Raw genomic sequence first — 19,018 nt, 5'->3', positions numbered from 1 at the left:
ATTTACCTTATTAATAAGCTCATGAGTTAAGCCTAAGTAGTTGTGAAGTGTCTGAAATGTGACCCTCTGAAGACGAACCATGATCATCTGAACAACTCGAACCATAGACTCGGGAAATCGCTGGAAGACGTTGGTGAATGCTGTGGCGGGTAGGCGAAGGACAACGGTATCTTCTGCAGCTCTCGCTGATACAGTTTTGTAAGGAGCAAGATGACCCTGATGAAATAGTGGTTTGTGAATTGTTAAAGATTTTACTCCCCTTTTTACCCAGTTTTTTAATACTCAAAAATCTGCATGGCATTAAGTGTTTCTGAGTTTTGGTCAACCACCCTTTTTGTGTCTTATGAAAACAACATATCAAGAAATTCTTTCCTCTGGAGTTTTAAAAATAGTTTAGTAAAATATTTTCCCTATTTGAGTAATTACATGACTTGTTGTAGACCCAATTTATGCTGCTTGTCCTTCACTACCAAGCATTTATGTTTGTAATTAATCATAATATATTTAACACTGGAACTTCTTTTAGATGAATTGCACACACTGAAAATAAGGTGCAGATGAGCAAATTCAACTGAGCTGTTTGGAGGCAAGGCTGGTAGCTTAGCTCATGTGTGGAAGGCTTTAGGGTGAACTGTCTACTTTGATACATTATGTACACAATGCTTAAGGGCCAACACAAGATTGATTGGCACTTACTGTGAGAACATCCAATATACTAAGCAAGCTGTGAACGCTATCTCCTGTCGTAACCTGTTTCACTTCAAACTCTTCACCGCTCTGTATTTGATTTAAAAACAAGCACTCAATAAAAAATATAGTAAAAAATTACAGAGCTGTAATCCTTTAAAACCAAAGCAATTATCTAAAAAAATATGTAATTATTATATACAAGCTAAGATTCTAATAGGCAAAAAAAAATCCTAATTGTAGCTTGGAAAATTCATATCAGAATTCATTAAAGACTGGTAGCCATAATTACTACTAGTGAAGCACAAAAAGAACTTTAAATATTATATAACATATTAATAATTAACTTATTATTATTTATAGAAAAATTTTAACAAAATGTTGTTGTTACTAATATAACATATTTGTTTTAAATTTTTCAAGGTAGAGTAATAGAAGAATTAGACAAATTAATATGAACATACTGGTTCTGTAATGTAAACTTTCAGTCGTCCGCTCTGCACCACGTAGATACTGTCATCACTCTGACCTCTCCGGAATAAGGATGCTCCTGCAGGAACGAACTTGGATTCAACGGAACGGCATAACTCCAGGAAAAGAGGTTTTTCAAAATGACCAAATACCCTTGAAAGCAAGAAGATAAAAGAAAATTGAAGTTACAGTATTTGCACTGAATGGTTAATATTAATTCTAATGTATTTTTTGAAATATTATTTCCCCAGTAACTATCACTATGATTAGCATTTTCTTAAGCCCCTTTCAGATAGATGTTGCCGCAATATTGCGGTAAGCATGCCGGCATACTAACCAGTCTATACCCTTTTACACAGCGCCTTTGTTACCGCAATGCTGTGGTAATCTTACGCTTTTCAGTCTGAAAGGGTCCAACAGAATGGCATATTATTGGCGGTTTAAATACCACCGCGCTATTGTTTTCAACTTTAACCTTGTTTATGCATAAATGCACACACCAGCTTGATTGCCGCAAGATCGAGTAGACAAATTCAGACAGAGCAAGCCAGTAACCGTTACATATTACTAGGGTGCAAGGTGGCCTAAAGTAAGCCGACATATTGGCGTATTGACCCTTTCAGACAGAAACCCATGCCGGCGTGACTGCAATATTGCAGCTCTGTCTAAAAGGGGCTTTAGTTGTGTATGCAACAAACCTGACTTCTTTCGCTAAGTACCGCTCTCGAATAAGCGCCACACCAAACCTAACTTCTTTCGCTAAGTGCTGCTCTCGAATAAGCGCCACAGCACTTAATCGAGAGTATATTATTTCCCTGCATGTAATAAAACACTTTGAGAAACATAGTTTTAAATACAAAGTATACAGTGTTCAAATAAATAAATAACACTATTAAGAAACAATCATTTCTTTATAAACGCTTACTTACGATGATGTACAACCTACTGTACAGTATAATAGGCCTACTGAACTACGGTCATATGTGAGATAGTAACATGGGAACGTGGGCATGGAAAGCGCCACGCCAATATTTTTTTATAAGCACCGCTCTCAAATTTTATAAGTGCCACGGCGTCTATTTGAGCATTTACAGTATTTTAATAAGCATGTAAATCCTTTGTTATCATACCTTACACTTTTGAGCATGTAGAGTACCTCATTAGGTATGTGTAGTTCTGGTGGTAGTTGCATATCTTGCCAGTCAGCCTCCAGGATGGCCGGTGGTGGTTCCTTGACCTGCAAGACAGGGTGGTTCTCACTCTCCTGCAGCTTGAGTATACTACAAGAAAGAGATGGGAGGGAATGAACAACCAACCTTTGAGTATTTACTATCATTGAGGCACTTTTAAAAGAGAACTAGCAAAATGATTTTTTGTTCTAGAGAGGATTTTTGATATGCCATTAATAATAGAATCAACCTTAAAATCGTTTTTTTGGCTTTTTTAATGAAGTTTTAGGCGATTATACAGGTATACGAATTTACCGTGACGTCACTGGCGAAAAAGTAACAAGTTTTAAAAATAGGCTCCCAGCGTGAGCATGTGTCTATGCCCTATACTGTATTATGTTTACTAATGAAGTATCCACATAGAATTCGGTTATCAGGAAATGTGTGGTGCTGTATTTTTTTTAATGACTTTTGTACAGCAATAAGGTACTTAAGATGACACATGACCCATCATGCACTTCCACCGGATTTACCATTTTCGCCATCTTTAATTGCCAGATCATAACATAGTGTCTTTGTCCCCGAGGGGCATAGACACAAAAACCACTCAATATGCGCTGCACAATATCAGCAAACGCCAAACAGTATTTTAATAAGCATGTAAATCCTTTGTTATCATACCTTACACTTTTGAGCATGTAGAGTACCTCATTAGGTATGTGCACTGTCACTTACGTGATTTCATTTTCATATTGAATATCAGTTACTGTAGAAAATACTGTTTTCTTTCATTTGAAAGTTAAACTACGTTTTATAATATGTGTCAAATCAAGTACAGGGGTTGTAGCTGTAGAAAAGTAAGGGTGATATATCACCCTTACTGGGTAGGTGATAACATTGGTAAACTCTAAATAATAAGAGTGGATTTTAAGGATGGAAAAGTGGGTTAAGAAGGGTGGGTGGAGGGCCATGAAATTGGCTTTAGACTGGGTGGAAAACTGCAAAGCTGGGTGACTCTGCCCACCATACTACATCCCTCAGTAATTGAAAATGATAGTATCAGTGTCATTTAAAAAAAAAATTACCTAAAGAAGTTCACTGTGTGAATTAAACTCAGGCTCAATGAACTATATCCCAATCAATAAATGATATTTAAACTTAAGCATAATATTATATATCATTTATAAAAACTAGCAACTATTATACATGTGACAACAACAGTAGTGTAGATCTGAAGGCAATTTTCTAATTCTATTTATTTAATATTAACCTGAAAGAACTTGATTTTATTTAGTATAAATTTAGCAATGCAGATAGATGCAAATGTAGGTAATTTCCTATGAAAAGTATGAAGCAAAGTTTATCTGTATCTGTATGGTACAGAAGCACCCATATTTTAATTGTTTGCATTGCTATGAATCTTTGATAAACAGTTTACATGTGTGTCAAGTACCTGTAAAGGTCTCGGCAACTTAGGATTTAAGAGATAAATGAAACCTATAAATTTTAGATGTTCAGACTTACCTCTTTAGACCCCTGGCTAGATTGATTATATCTCTTTTCTTTTTTAGTCTATTACGTGCAGACAAATCACCATAATGCACCGGCCCCGAAAATGACTTCACCTTGATGTAAACATTTAAAAAACATCAATGAATTATAAAGCTTGAATGAATACACAGTGTGATATAGACTCAATAACACATTCTCAATAGCATAAAGTAGATCTAACAATGTATATGCTAAAAATCTAGGTCCTTCATACCCATTCTTCCCACCTGCGAGCTTATTAATTGTTGCAACAGAAAAAAAACCAGCCAACACATAACAGTGAAATACACAACACATTAAACAGAAGTTTGTGATGATTACTTTTAGACTTAAAAAGAGAAAATTAAAACAATATAGGCCTAATAACCTTTGAAATTATATTGAGTCCTCAATTGTAAAATCAATCAAGCAATCAATCAAATTCTATCCCCTCTCCCTGGAGCTAAAGAATTCTAGCAAGGGATTTTCACCAACATTTTGATAGTTTTGATGTAAGTTATTGGTATTTTGGTTTATCGGAGATGGTTTGCTACTGCAGAAAAAGGGTTTTGGCTAAAAAAGGTAGATTCACCAAACAAATACACAGTAATGACACAGTTTTATCAATTTTCTTGGAACTATGCGACTCTCAATATAGTGCTCTCAAAGAAATTCAAAATAGAGTAACAGAGCTATGGCAGAGATCTAATAATGAAAAGTCAATTGATAGTTAATGTGTCAAGTAATGGTTTCATTTTCCAAATTGTGATATTTAATGTAATATTACTACACTGTTAACGATTGATTTCTTGTATTATTAGATTATTACTTTGAGTAAGAAATTTTAATTATACCTGCACATATACAGGAGCCATGCATTCTTAGGCATTTGAAGGTCATAATATAATATCATCTCATCTATGATCTAAGTTTTTTCATAAATTTAATTCATCAAATCTTTCACCAGTGTTATTATATGTCAGCACCCAGAGCAGTCCCATGCCAAAGTTAAGAATCATAATTGAATTATAACGATAAACTTATTATAGTACAAAGCTACAATGATCAAACAATGGGATAAGAAATACATCTGGCAAGATAGTTTTAATGGGAAAAATCATTTAGTTAGAGAAAAAAAAAAGGTTAAAAGAGCAGGCAGGAAAGAACAAGAATATGAGAAATAATTTTAGTGCGTAATGCTGAGTTGATGGTGTGCTTCGGCCAGTAGTCCATTAAAAAAATTAATGGCAATACAAGTTAAATCCATATAAATTGTTACATACTCATGATTAGTTGTTCGGTACACTAGTTGTGTAGTGCTCAATCTACAAATTTTATATACTTAAATTGAGTAAGACAAGTGTTATAATTTTTTTCTAAATAAGGATGAATACAAGTTAATTCTTCTGTTTAGAAGTTAATATTCTTAAATGTTAATTATAATATAATTTAAGCACCTAGAGTAAAGGCATCAAACCAATCAACAAAACAATCAGTACTTTGAGTAATTATGATTGCAAGAGGCTAAACTTGAAGACTGGTGGCAAGACTAATGGCTTGACTAAACCAAAAAGGCCAAAAGAAGAAGTAGTATAGAAGTGTATGCATTTGTTAATTGTGTGAAAACTATGATTCTGTCATTTTTTAATTGAAATCATTTAAGTTTGTTAAATATACAAAGTATGGAATTAAAGAAATCATATGTTATTGTTTTAAGTATATTAGCTCTTACACTAAGTATAGTTAAACCGAAAGGTCCACTGATTAATCTCAGTAAGATAGTATAATACATACTCCAAGTATCGAAATGCACGCCATCGTGTCGGGATTCAATATTTCGACATTAATTATGTCATCATCAGGAATTCCTGATGATGACATAATTAATGTCAGGAATTCCTGATGATGACATAATTAATGTCGAAATATTGAATCCCAACACGATGGCGTGCATTTTGATACTTGGAGTATGTATTATACTATCTTATCTAAGAATAGTTAAGCTACAAAATACAACAAAATACCAATGGATTTTTGTTGTTGAAAGAAACATCTGTAGCACTAAACATGTCTAGTATTTATTAAAGTGAAAATGTAAGGTCATTGCAATTTAAAATAATGGATTTACTTTAATACATTATTTAAGAATTTAAGAGAAAATGCGATAAGATTCTGCAATTTAAATGATGGATTTATAGATGAATAAAACCAAACAATTAAAGGATCAAATACGATAGTTCTTTAGATTGAAATGATGAATCTCCACTTATACACCATTTACCACTTAAAGGGTGAAATGTGTCATCTAGTTCATTAAATATTTTTCAATAGGAAAAATGTGATAATGACTAGAGGACTTTAAATGATGAATTTCTACATTTAAACAGTTACCATATTATATACTGAATAATAATTGATAGTTGATTAAGTGCTTTAAGATAATACATAGTGTGTAAGGAGGTCCATTATAGTACATTACTGACAGTAATTTTGTTGAATATTACATTATTAATAACAGTGTTTTAAATTTAATAGAGTATAAAACAAAATTAATAATTATAGTAATTCACAAAATACATTTAATTGATGTTTAATTTTTGTTTTAGATATATTAAAAATTATTTCATAATTAATTTATTTAAACAAAACAGCATGGTAATTTCATTATTGTGTAAATCTGACCCAATTTTGGATTTTACCATTCAGAAGGCGCATTAAACTTGACCTCATTTGTGGGAATTAATGAAGAGAAATTCTCAATTACCTGCTAGAAATATGTGTAAGTATGCATAAATATACAACCAACTATCAACAGCGACAATCTTGGATTATATTCTTATCAGTTTGCCAGTATGAGTTTCACAGACTCTGAGCTATTGAGTCACAATTTACATTACCTAGCCATTACTGGACAACACAATTAAAATTACGTTTTGTACCACTCTTTACTTAGCTGCAGCTTTAAATGCAAACAGAAGTTTAGAAATCCATTTGTACAGATAGATGAGTAGGTTATAGGCTACATTTAGATTCGGCATAAACGTCTCCCAGATTTCCCAAGGGACAATTAGGATTTAAGAAACACCAAAGTTAATTCTTCTGCCTGGTCATGCAAACAATGATTCATAAACAGAATATTTTAGCATTCTGTATTTCTAAGATATGAAATAAACGCTGAGCATTGGACATGTAAGATGAAATTTAAGAATCAACAAATTTTAAAGGTAAAGATGTATTGATCACCAGAGCCTCCTGGGAGGAACTTTCACAGGGTACAAAATTTATGGATGGCACCTCCTATAAATAACCAGAAATTTTTAACGCATTTTTTTTGCTCTCTCCATTTTATCCTGAATTTTAAAATTTAGAAGTGGGGGGGGGGGGGGGGGGGGGGGGGGGGGGGGGGTGTTGGCTGGGCCACTTGAATCTATCTATGATCACTGCCGATAATTGCTTAGTATGATTACAGATTACACATTCTGGTAACAGGTTCTTACACCTCTCCCCACAATGATTAAGAAATTAATATTTAGATTTAATTTATTTTAAGCAACTGTTTTCTATTTGGTTGTTTCTGTCATATCTGTTTAACATTGAATTGAAAGAATCTGTAGGAATCAAATATGTAGCTAATAAAGTGGCAATACTTTTTACACAACAAATACACAAATGATCTTCTATAAGTTTCATAGGTTTACTGTAGGAGTGGAGTTTGGTTTTGGTTGTGAGGCCAAGTCATGTCACTTGATAGGAATTGAAACCAGGCTACACTGCCACTGAAAACACAAGTTTTCTACTTTATTTTAATCTTTTTTATTTTCTTGTTTTTATTATATTTAAAATTCTTCCAACTGCGATAAATTGCCACCTGGTAAGAATAAGACATGTATGTAAATATCTATTGTAAAATACTAAAATACGATAAATAAACAAATAATAAAAACCACACATTGTTGACAAACATAAACTTTGCAAATGTCATACATGTAATGCTCAATTACAAAATATTATAGGTGTCAACCTGAATTTTGGCAAAAATATCCTGCTTTTAGTATTTTTCTATGTTTGGTATTTCTAAATGTTTCTACTGTATATTGCATTATCATCTGGCTGAGCCAAAGCCATGTCTATAGCTTGTAGAAATACGTCATTAGTCCTAAAGAGCTGTTCATGTATCTGGTTCCATGCAGAAGTGACTTAATACTTAAAGTCAAAGTAGTTTATTAAGTTGAAACATGATAATACTAACGCAAGAGTGTTAACAAATAGTAAATTATCTTAAATACTTCAAATTACAGGCCATCATCACTTTGATTTTCATAGTATCAGAGAACATTGAAATTGCAATATAAATGATTGAATTGTGTACTCCAATGGCCACAGAACAGTTTTAGTTGGGGAAAAATAGGGCCTACTCATTTTGATGAGCGGTCAAATTAATAATGTTTGGTGCTGGGAGACATATTCCTACAGTGTATGTTGTATTAATATTTTCCAAGTTCAATATTGTAGTTTGTGTTTTTACCTGCTTTAGATTTCACACCATGTAACAACTTACCTTTCTTAGCATTTTTCTTCCATAGAATAAAACTTTGTCTCTTTTTCTAAATCTTGGTTTTGGCATGGCAGCTGCTGCTGCTTTTTCTGTGATTATATAACATTAAAAACAATAATAATTTGTGAAAAACACTTGGACTACTGTACAAAACTTACATAAAGTTGCAAATGAAATGTTTGGCACACAAACATCTTAATAATTTATAATTACTTAATTATCTAAATAATATATAATTAATGCTTGCGGTACACTACGTAGGTATCTATGTGGTGTACCGCAAGCATTAATTATATATTATACTTCGCCATGCAAACCTTCAAACAATATTTTATCTAAATAATGTTTTTGGCAAAAGGTACACATAAACCATCACAAACAACACTTGAAATAATGAATACAAAAAATGGAAAATATAAAAATTAGGCACACACTGTTTTTAACACATTAATAAAAAATGGTGCTCTTTCCTATATCAAAAAAATAATAATGTAAATAGCATAAGTTTTAGGATTGCTAGTGTTTTATATATCTGTGATTGTAAAATGTGTAGAAACAGGAAAAATAGAATTGCTACTAAAAGATTAACAAGTTATTAACTCCTAATGAAAATTCTAAAATTAATTGCCAGCCAATATAAAATTCATCGAATGGCATTCATTATTTATTAATTGATGAATATTTAAGTCTCTTCTAATTTTCAATTGAATAACAAAATACACAAAACATTTCAATCTTTTTGAACTTATTTTTTAAAATGCTGTTATATCACCATTTATAACAGTATAACTTGAATTTTATATGAGTAGTTTCATAGTAAATGGAATCACCACACTTAAAGTAGAATACAATGAATTTAATAAATTTTGTGTACTGTAACCAAAAGGTTTTGCATTATGAGCTTTTTTGACACAAATATTGAATTTTTGTTTTCATTTGAAAAATATTATATTTTTCATTTTTGCAGTGTTCTACCATATCAATAATCATTCTCATAGAAACAATAACCTCAATTTTTTAAATACAATTGCTATATTTATTATACTACCATATACTACCTTTTAATTAAGGACATTTTTTAGGTCACAATTTTTTTGAGTGGGAAAATATAGCTATAAAGTACCTCAAGTGATAAAAAAAGTTAACTGCAAGAAGTTGAAAAATATGCATCCATTTATATGAATACAGAAATAAAAAAACACGCCATAACTTTCTCTTACAATTCTCTAAAGAATTATGTCCAGGGAAGGCTCATTTTCTGCAAAAAATTACCCATTAACACATTTGCAGCTGGGGACGGAGTTTAGGTGACACAAAGTTCACTTACGATGCCAAGGATGCGAGTTCACGTCCACACCTGTCTAAATATACCACTATTGTATTGTACGTAAACTCACAGGCGTTGGTCGCCCTGGAGGTTCAGGGAAGAACCTGAAGTATAATGATCTAAAAATATAGACTTTATGTTTGTTCATGTTTCATTAGAGTTGATAGGAATATTTTCATTAGTTGACCCTTTATGCCTTGGCATATTAGATTTTAGTAATGGATAAGCTAAAAACAACAAAATACGAGAAAAGGCTTAGAACTATTTTACCTTTTTGTTTATTTTTTTCCATAACATTTAATATATTCAAAATGACAGTGATACCAATCACCAAGGAACTGATTATCATAATCTGCAATGCAAGTTAAATAAAACAAGTTAATTAAGACATCAAATAATTGTAATAAAACCAGCCAAGTTAATAAATATTGATTGTAAATTGAAAAAATACCAATAATATTTTATGAAAACAGATTTTCATCAGGTTAAAATCTAAACTAAATACATAATGTTTTTAGGCCTAATTTGGCCTTCCTTGGTCTGCACTAGTAGCAGAAGCTTTAGGCAATGCTTTTTTTATACCTTGTTTCCCAAACTTATTTTTTTTAAGACCGTCAGAGGAGGGCAGAAAAAAATTGTTTTCTTATTTAGCAAATACTGTAGTTTTGCGAAAAAAAATTCCAAACGGAGAAGATAAAAATGGATGTAAACAGTGCAGTGTAGTAATGGGAAGTTATGCTTTAAATTTAGGAAGTAGATATATTTACGTCGTCGTAAACAAATCAGTCATACTTTAATAAACTTGCATTTTCAGCACTCGATATTAGCATGGCCTCCCAAGCCGCGGTGATTCCCCCAAGTTCAACACAGCACTAATTAATTTATAATTTTGTTTTTTATTTTTTATTAAACGTAATTTAATTTTCTACAACAGCACAGTATGTAGTTTAATCACTAAATAAATTATTAAATCATTGTGTTAAAATTTTGTTTTTATTCGAAATCATCATTTATTTTGACATGGATTGGCAGGTGGCAGGTTCACTAAACAAGGTATAAAAAAAGTCTTGCATTTATTTAGCATGAGAAGGTCCTAGGCCTAGTTTTGCGAAAAAAAATTCCAAACGGAGAAGATAAAAATGGATGTAAACAGTGCAGTGTAGTAATGGGAAGTTATGCTTTAAATTTAGGAAGTAGATATATTTACGTCGTCGTAAACAAATCAGTCGCATTTTCAGCACTCGACATTAGCGTGGCCTCCCAAGCCGTGGGGATTCCCCCAAGTTCACCACGGCACTAATTAATTTATAATTTTGTTTTTTATTTTTTATTAAACGTAATTTAATTTTCTACAACAGCACAGTATGTAGTTTAATCACTAAATAAATTATTAAATCATTGTGTTAAAATTTTGTTTTTATTAAAAATCATCATTTATTTTGACATGGATTGGCAGGTGGCAGGTTCACTAAACAAGGTATAAAAAAAGTCTTGCATTTATTTAGCATGAGAAGGTCCTAGGCCTAGGCTTATTTTATATAGTAGGCCTGCTAGTAGTATTTTGAAAAGTTTAGGACCTATCTAGGCCTACTGTAGGCCTTTGCTATCCGCAGTATACAGCCTAGGCCTATGCAGCCTACTCTCGCTGTTTGTTTTGTCTGATGGCTACGACCACCATCCAAGCTTAGGTTAGGTAGGCCTAGACTAGATCAGTTTGAAAATCCAATTATATCGCTAATAGATTCAGATGATATGATATAATATAAACATACCGATATTCCTTTGTTTTCAATGCCAAATGAAAAAACATTTGACAGTATGTTGAGAACATCGGAAAATATTGACGTTAAGTCCGCCATTTTGCATCACTCTACAGGGCGCCACCAACAGCGTAAGGACTGAAACTTTTTTTTTACTCGCGTCGAGTACAGTCTGAGTGAGTACGTACAGTACCTGCAAAATTGCCTTTAAATAAACCAAAATAACAATAAAACAAATCAGTATAAACCAAAACAGCAGCACTTTACTACCAAAATGTCAATATGTGCTGTTTGTTTTACTCGTATATTAATGAATAGGTTAATTTCATAATGCTCAGCCCGAATTTCCGATTTTATTATAAAATATTGAGAACCACCAATAAAGAATAGGCCTAATTATTAAAAAATATAGGCCTATATAATAAGTAATATTAAATAAGCACAATCATACACATAACAGGACAAATAACATTTTATTCAAGTTTATTTTTACTTTTGTTCAATAATAATATTATTCATTTAATTTCATTTCAGATTGGATGAATAAATTTTACTTTGACTTGATTAGTCACAGGTCTTGGGGATATGCATATTTTGCAGAATTGGGGGCTTATAAAGTTACCATAATTGCTGCAGTTTTGTAAGGCCCACCCTGGCGTTGCCGCCCGTACAGGTATTCAGCACAGGCCACGTATTTCAAAACATCTGCGTTCAGGTTATTGCTGGTTATTGCAGTCTTAGTTTATTGCCATTCCTACTCCTTCTTATAATGCACAATTAATACAAATGACAAATTTAGGCCATTGGAATATAAATACAACGGTATCTCTTGTCCATTTTAATCCCCCCAGCTTAGGTACAATGAAACTACGGTAAGTATAAAATGCAGATAAACTATGTAATTCTGTAAAAACATTGATTGTATTTATCATTATACAGAAGCAAACAGGCTTGGGCTGAAACATACAGAACATTCGGACAGAATCACTACTACTAATTATTTGAACAAAATACAATTCGTTGTTTACTAGTACAAAAATCAAAAGAGACCAGCAAATGTTTAACAGCCTGTATACATGATAGCACATACACGGAGTGTCTAGAGATGGCGAAGCCCCAATGCGTCATCGTTAGTGGTGTAATTTATTGCATTCAATCTGAAGTTCTGAAGTGTGGATTTACCTGGATTTATCACATGGGACGGAGCACAATCGACGCCGTCTAATATCGTTAATGCCGACGCAATCACAGTATCTCAGATTCAGACCATTTCGATATCATTACGCCAACCTACTAATATTAAAAAAGTAAATCTACTGAACTTAACTTAATGTACAGTCTATATTCTAAAAATAAACTACACATTTATTAACAAATTTGAAGAAAATTTAAATCAACTGTACCGAATTAGACATGATATATAAAGACAGAGATATTGAAATGCATAAACAATGTACATTCTAGATTCACCAAATGGCCTCAGTAATTTGAAAGTTGAGTCGGGAGAAAAAAAAAACATAAGTGGTGTGATACCACGGAACCCGGACAAATTAGCAAAATATTAAAAAACAGCTTCAAATCAGTGTGTTTGTGCATGCACAAGTTGCACAGTTTACATTAACTGCACACACAATGAAATGTTGTCAATCAGTGTACATAATGGAATTTTTACGTTTATGGCAGCCTCAAAGGAGAGTATCATACCGTACTGTTAGACTATAGAAACCTATACGACCGGGTGCAAATTTAACCCCAGATACTTTCTCTCATACAACTGACTTTAGTTTTATAATAATATAAGTAGACATGAGATAAAATTGTATTTATTATTGAAGCATGGACAGGGTATTATGTATATTTATCACATTTTTTATATGGTTTCCATAAAATTGCTACACTTTCGCTATACTGTTTTACTTTAATCGGCACCGCTGTCCACGATGAGATCGGAAGGCTCCCCAATGTGACCAAGGACTTATATGACCGACCAATCAGAACCACCGACAGCTTGTAGCGATTTTATGAAAATCTGACTTTATTTGATCCTGTGTTTTCATTGAATTTTTAGTATATTTTTACAACAGACAGTTTAACAGGATTTGTTCTTGCTTAATCAGGCTGTTTAAATCTATTAAATACAGGTCTTCCCCCAACTAAATACCGCTTTTGGGACCGGGGTTCTTTAGCAGCTTTGGTCTCGAATTAGAATAAAATGGATTAAAGAATAATTAGAAATTTGTGAATTTGGGACCACAAAAAGTGGTCTGTAATGAGGGGTCTTTAATTAGAGGAAGACCTGTAATAAAAAGATGTCAATTCTTTATGTTATCTCTTTCAATTGCTATAAAGTTATTATAAATACGCTGCAATTAGAACCCGACATACAAAACATTTTGAAGTTTGTAAAATACATTTGCACGTAGCACGTTCACATTGGTGTTTAAAATTCACAATGTACAACTCATTTCCTGGGCCTAATCCATCAAAATGAAACAATTTATGCTTCTAACTTTCTATTCGATCACTCAGAAACGGAGATCGCTGATTAAAATAGTACCTGTAAATAACGTCATCATTAAATCTACATCTATCTTGTTATATTATATCCATTTATGTATTTGACAGACCGTACCACTTGAAATATATGCAGAAAAATAAAGAATTTGATAATATATATATATATATATATATATATATATATATATATATAAATGATAATGATAATGTATTGTTTATTAAAGGTTATAGGCCTATGCATTTTATTTTGAAATCAAGTCAATCAAGCAATAAATCAAATCAATCAATCAATCAATCAATTAATTAATCAATTAACCAATCATTTATTCAATCAAATTGTGATCCATGTTATGTCTGGAGTTGTTTTTTTAGAAAATGCTTCGAGGCAATGACGACAGAATATTGGTCTTCAAACGGCGTTTTAGACATGAGATTCTGAGTAGTTCAAATAATATTTTATTAATCACTTTCAACAAACAAGTATATGGATCAGAGACGGCACCAGGAATCCCCCGACTAGGGGTCCAAGCTCCCCGACAGGGGGGTCCACGAACCCTCCCCTCTATCCCAGTCGGTGAACAAAATTAATTTGTTGGGGAAAAATTAAATTTGTTGGGGAATTTTTTTCAATGAAAAGATAATAAAATTTTGTGTTAATTGTGGGATTCTTTATTTAAAAATTATGTCGGGGGTACGAGTCCATCTGTCAGGTGTACTAACCCCTTGTCGGGGTACCACCCCCCTCTCGGGGAAGAGCTGACGCACCACTGCAACCCATACGATCACAATAGAATACCGGTACAACATCTGGCACATACGGTAGCACTGCTCGCACTAAACAGTTTTTTATTCCTAAATCTTGACCGCTAATAAGACATGCTTGAATTGTACTTCCGGCGCTCGAGATTTGATTTTTCCCCGACGACCTTGCTGAAAATTTCCCGACAGGGGGGTCTAAGTTGGGGGTCCAGAGGTCCCCGACGGGGGTCCTTTTCCCTGGACCCCCACTAGCGCTGCCCCTGATAATGATATTAAATTATACCTAAATTGTTATTCAATTTGAGTTATTCCTTATCTTTGACGTTTGAACTTCTTTCGATTAATTTTAATAAAGTCTAGAATAACTTTTATCAAACTCCCATTTAATGTAAGCCTCGCTAATGAATTTGGCTACCGTAGGCCTGTAGACCTTAACTAGCTTTTCATTAAATACTTATTGATTCAGTTTTTAATGGTTTCCTTTTTTTAAATCAAATATTTCCATCTTAAATTTTGCAGTAGTTAAAATCGTTGAAGTTTGAAATATAGACTGGAATTAGACTGCACTTAATGCCAAGCGTAATAGATTTTCGTTTGTGACAAATGCTATCCATCTATACAATGAAGGTGTTGTTAGGTTTAATGGCAAACTATAATACTGGATAGTGATATTTATATTATTGTATTATTTCTCAGCTGTATTTTAGCCTTGTGATACTTTTTGTTGTTGTGAATTTTTGAATTATATAGTTTTTAAGTATTTTTTATTGCATTGTATGTCAATGGAAGATGAATTTTCTTGTTTTTATTTTGCAAGGACAATAAAAGTTATTTATCTATCTTATCTTATCTATCTATCTATTAAAATGCATTAAAAATGCATTAAAATGCACATAACTGTGAATTAAAATGAAGAAAGACGCATTACATAGAATTTTTAAATGTCATCTGTAATTCTATATTTTCGTGAAGAGGATGATGTTTGCCTGGTAGTTCTATGATAAAAGTATGATTTGATCATTTCAATTTAGCAGTGTGTATTGTATAATATTTTTGAATTAGCGAGATGGTGGAGGTAAGTCTAGTTTTATTTCTTTTTGTAAGATTAGGAAAAAAAATAGTCGTTCTAGTCATATATACATTAAAGGTAGAACAAAATCTTTCTTATTTTAAGACATTTGTATAATATGATTTAATAATATACATATATAAATTATTATACGATAAAGAGATGAACTGTAAACCGCCTTGTGGTAATGCTATAAAGTATCCAATAGAATTAATGTATCATGTAAAAGGTGTTTTGAATATTTCCCTAAAGTGAACTTATACTGTAATTGGTAACGATATTTATATGTTAATAATTAACTATTGTTAATTCAAGATTACATTTAATGTGGTCCTAATTTAAAGTTATTAGCTATTCAAATAATGTAATAAAGTTATATGATATCCATATAATTTTTATGTTTAAAGTTATGGGAATTATTAGGCCTATGTTGTTGTAAACATAATTTGACAGTGACTTCGCTCATCTTCTCGAATACCTTCTCAACATTGCATTTCCCGTCTCCTGTCTTCTATCGTTTGAATGTCTGGTAAACAAATGGGGTTGCTAATAATTTGTAGCTATAGCATATTGGTGAAACTAATAGTTTTGGATGTTGTAAGATTTGCATTAATTATGATTGATATGATCAACGTACATTGTTTAATTCCAGTAATCTTCCATTGAACGACGGACTTTAAATGTCGTAGATGAGTGTTCTCGGAAAATAGTCTGAAGCTCGGATAACTTATTTAGGTTAAAAAATTAGAAATGTGAACAGTTTTAGCAAACATCTACGAGGTGAACTTTGGCCGGAAATAATAATTACAGATTTATAGTGGATGTACAATCACAGACCCTACAAACTTGTAGAGTTATTTAATCAACAAAGAAAAACTATAGTGTAAATAAAATGTGGAGTCGTTGAAGTAAATAGACTATTAATATTATAAGAAAAAATGTAGCGTGTATAAGTACATTAAAGTGCATAATAAGTCATAATGATACTGTAGTTTGGTTACAGGCTGTGGGTATGTGGGGCAAATGACTTCGGTGGAGCCCCGAGATCATTATAGTTATTGAAGCCTGTATATACAATATCATCATGGTTTATAGCATACATTGTGCCAACGGTTTCTGTTAAAAGATTGCTTTTAAGCAATCTTTTAAATATTTAAAAATATCTAGGCTAAATTTGTAATGTTTATACATATAAACCTTCATGTTACTATTAGCATATATTGTGGCCCCATCGACATGTCCATGGTTTTTTAATCAAGTTGATAGGCTACCTCGCGGCCACATGACAGTTTCACCCACATAAAGGACGTGACCTACTTATTGCATAAACACTTTTCAGCGAAGACAGGAGTCATGTAATTACGGGCAAACTTACGACCAAAAGTGGCCCCTGAAAACGTCATCTATAGGGCTAACATCGTCACACATGACGCGTGCAAATCATTTCAGTCATCGGTACGGTGTGTTTAATTAATTATTTGCGTATAATTAACCTGTGATAAATAACATATAATACTGTGGCGTTGAGCCTTAAATTAAGAAGAGAATACAAATAGGCCTACATAACGAAGACTCCTCTATTATCAACCACTGTTCGGCAATTACAAAGATTCCACGGAATTGATAATTTCCTTTTAATGTTTGTCCGCGATTACAATCGATTGTTGTGATGAACGTACAGCAGGTGGCTGACAGGATCGTCTACACATCCTACACGCTCATTTAATAAACATCTTTTTGTTGCTATTATTTATTTTTAATAGCTCCTGGCAGGTTTAAAAGCTTTATGGGGCTATATCTTCTAGACAGGGGGCGTGTCTGTACAGCTAAAAAGAATCCAAAAATGAAGATGAAAATTCATTCATTCATTCATTCATGTACATTTATTTATCTTTTCTTTTATATGGTACATTTGATAACAATGGTAAAAATAAGAAGGGCAAGATCTCGAAAAGCAAAGGCTTGAGTTGGGTTGCCCACTATACAGGAAACCACAAATGATACAAGACAAGTTATATCAAACTTTTCAATATGTGCTGTGCGCAAACGCACTCGTGAAAATGTGACACGATATTGTATTCTGTTGATAGTCCCCTCCATGAGACAACAAACCGATTGGCTACATCATGGACTTTTCCTCCATAGTAATATGAAGGATTAATGTAACAAATGTTCGTATAGGGCCAAACGGTAATATAAATAATTAACCTAGAATTAATTGCTTATTAATAAGGAAATTAAAAAACCGGGTACCGTACGCTAAGAAGTAAGCCTATAATATGCTTGTAAATGAATCTTCGAGGAGTGTTGTCTTTGGTAACTAAATCGTCTTAATTGGCATAGGAGTCTCGAAAACTCTGTGTATTTGATCAAAACATGCATGTAGAGGTGTTCTTTTACTTAGGATTTATCATCTACAGCACTTATGCTACTTAGCGTCATGGATCTAAACCTATGAAAGTTAATATATTAATTAACAAATTACGAATAGCATGCCATACAGTTGCCGACCTTCCGATATCATATATCATTATGTATGTATTAAAGATGGTAATTCAAACTTTGTATACTAAATCAAATGCCATTAATGGTTATTCAATAATATGAGGACTGGACAAAAAAAACATGGCCTTACATTCGCGCCTTCCGAGGCACTAATTACCATATCATCCTTCAGCATGAGCAATTTTAGAAGCAAACTACCATTGTCAAGCATAATTATACGATCATTGAGTATCATATCATCGTAACTTATATTCAGTCGGCCTTATAACGGGAGAATAGTCTCCCAATTGCGCACGATGAATCTGACTAATAGGCGTGCGAGTTTACATGACGTACGAAAGTCGTGATGATACGACTGTTTATCTGGTCAGTTTTTATATTCTGTATCATGATTTCAAATTCGTCATTAAAAGATGTCGTCATGGTGTAGACATTAATCTGCTGACCGACAGGTGATACTTAACAAATATGCACCTGCATGTGCACTTGCCATTGTAGTCGACATCCACACATCAGACGATAAGTATGTGTCTACACTCATTGAGACTTGTTTCTCAAACGAACCAAGGAGGTCCGAATCACCGACGCCTTCTTTCATCATGTGTTCTAAAATTCACTCCTTCCTGGTTCTGAATCCATAATAATGTATATTTACTTATTTATTTATTT

The 19,018-nt window shown here is 32.7% G+C and overlaps 1 protein-coding gene across 3 annotated transcripts in view; it reads right to left on the bottom strand.

Annotated features, from left to right (window-relative positions):
- Window positions 1-11,621, bottom strand: part of LOC117114978 (patatin-like phospholipase domain-containing protein 7) — a 29,408-nt gene extending 17,787 nt beyond the window's left edge. For 2 of the 3 annotated variants that reach the window (XM_033258610.1, XM_033258609.1), the window contains exons 1-8: window positions 11,512-11,621; window positions 10,010-10,091; window positions 8,416-8,501; window positions 3,852-3,952; window positions 2,289-2,438; window positions 1,152-1,311; window positions 697-777; window positions 7-216 (exon numbers count right to left, since the gene is read on the bottom strand). In XM_033258610.1, the coding sequence (XP_033114501.1) occupies window positions 7-216; window positions 697-777; window positions 1,152-1,311; window positions 2,289-2,438; window positions 3,852-3,952; window positions 8,416-8,501; window positions 10,010-10,091; window positions 11,512-11,598 (957 nt within the window). In that variant the 5' untranslated portion in view covers window positions 11,599-11,621. Of the gene's footprint in view, window positions 1-6; window positions 217-696; window positions 778-1,151; window positions 1,312-2,288; window positions 2,439-3,008; window positions 3,046-3,851; window positions 3,953-8,415; window positions 8,502-10,009; window positions 10,092-11,511 lie in introns of those variants that run through there. The other variant, XM_033258611.1, reaches the window with a different exon arrangement.
- Window positions 11,622-19,018: the final 7,397 nt, after the last annotated feature.

The sequence above is a fragment of the Anneissia japonica genome, unplaced genomic scaffold (genome assembly GCF_011630105.1).
Source record: "Anneissia japonica isolate Jap-2015-1 unplaced genomic scaffold, ASM1163010v1 scaffold284995_len508010_cov190, whole genome shotgun sequence".
In the NCBI taxonomy this organism is placed as follows: domain Eukaryota; kingdom Metazoa; phylum Echinodermata; class Crinoidea; order Comatulida; family Comatulidae; genus Anneissia; species Anneissia japonica.
This window is presented reverse-complemented; position numbering and strand designations above follow the sequence as displayed.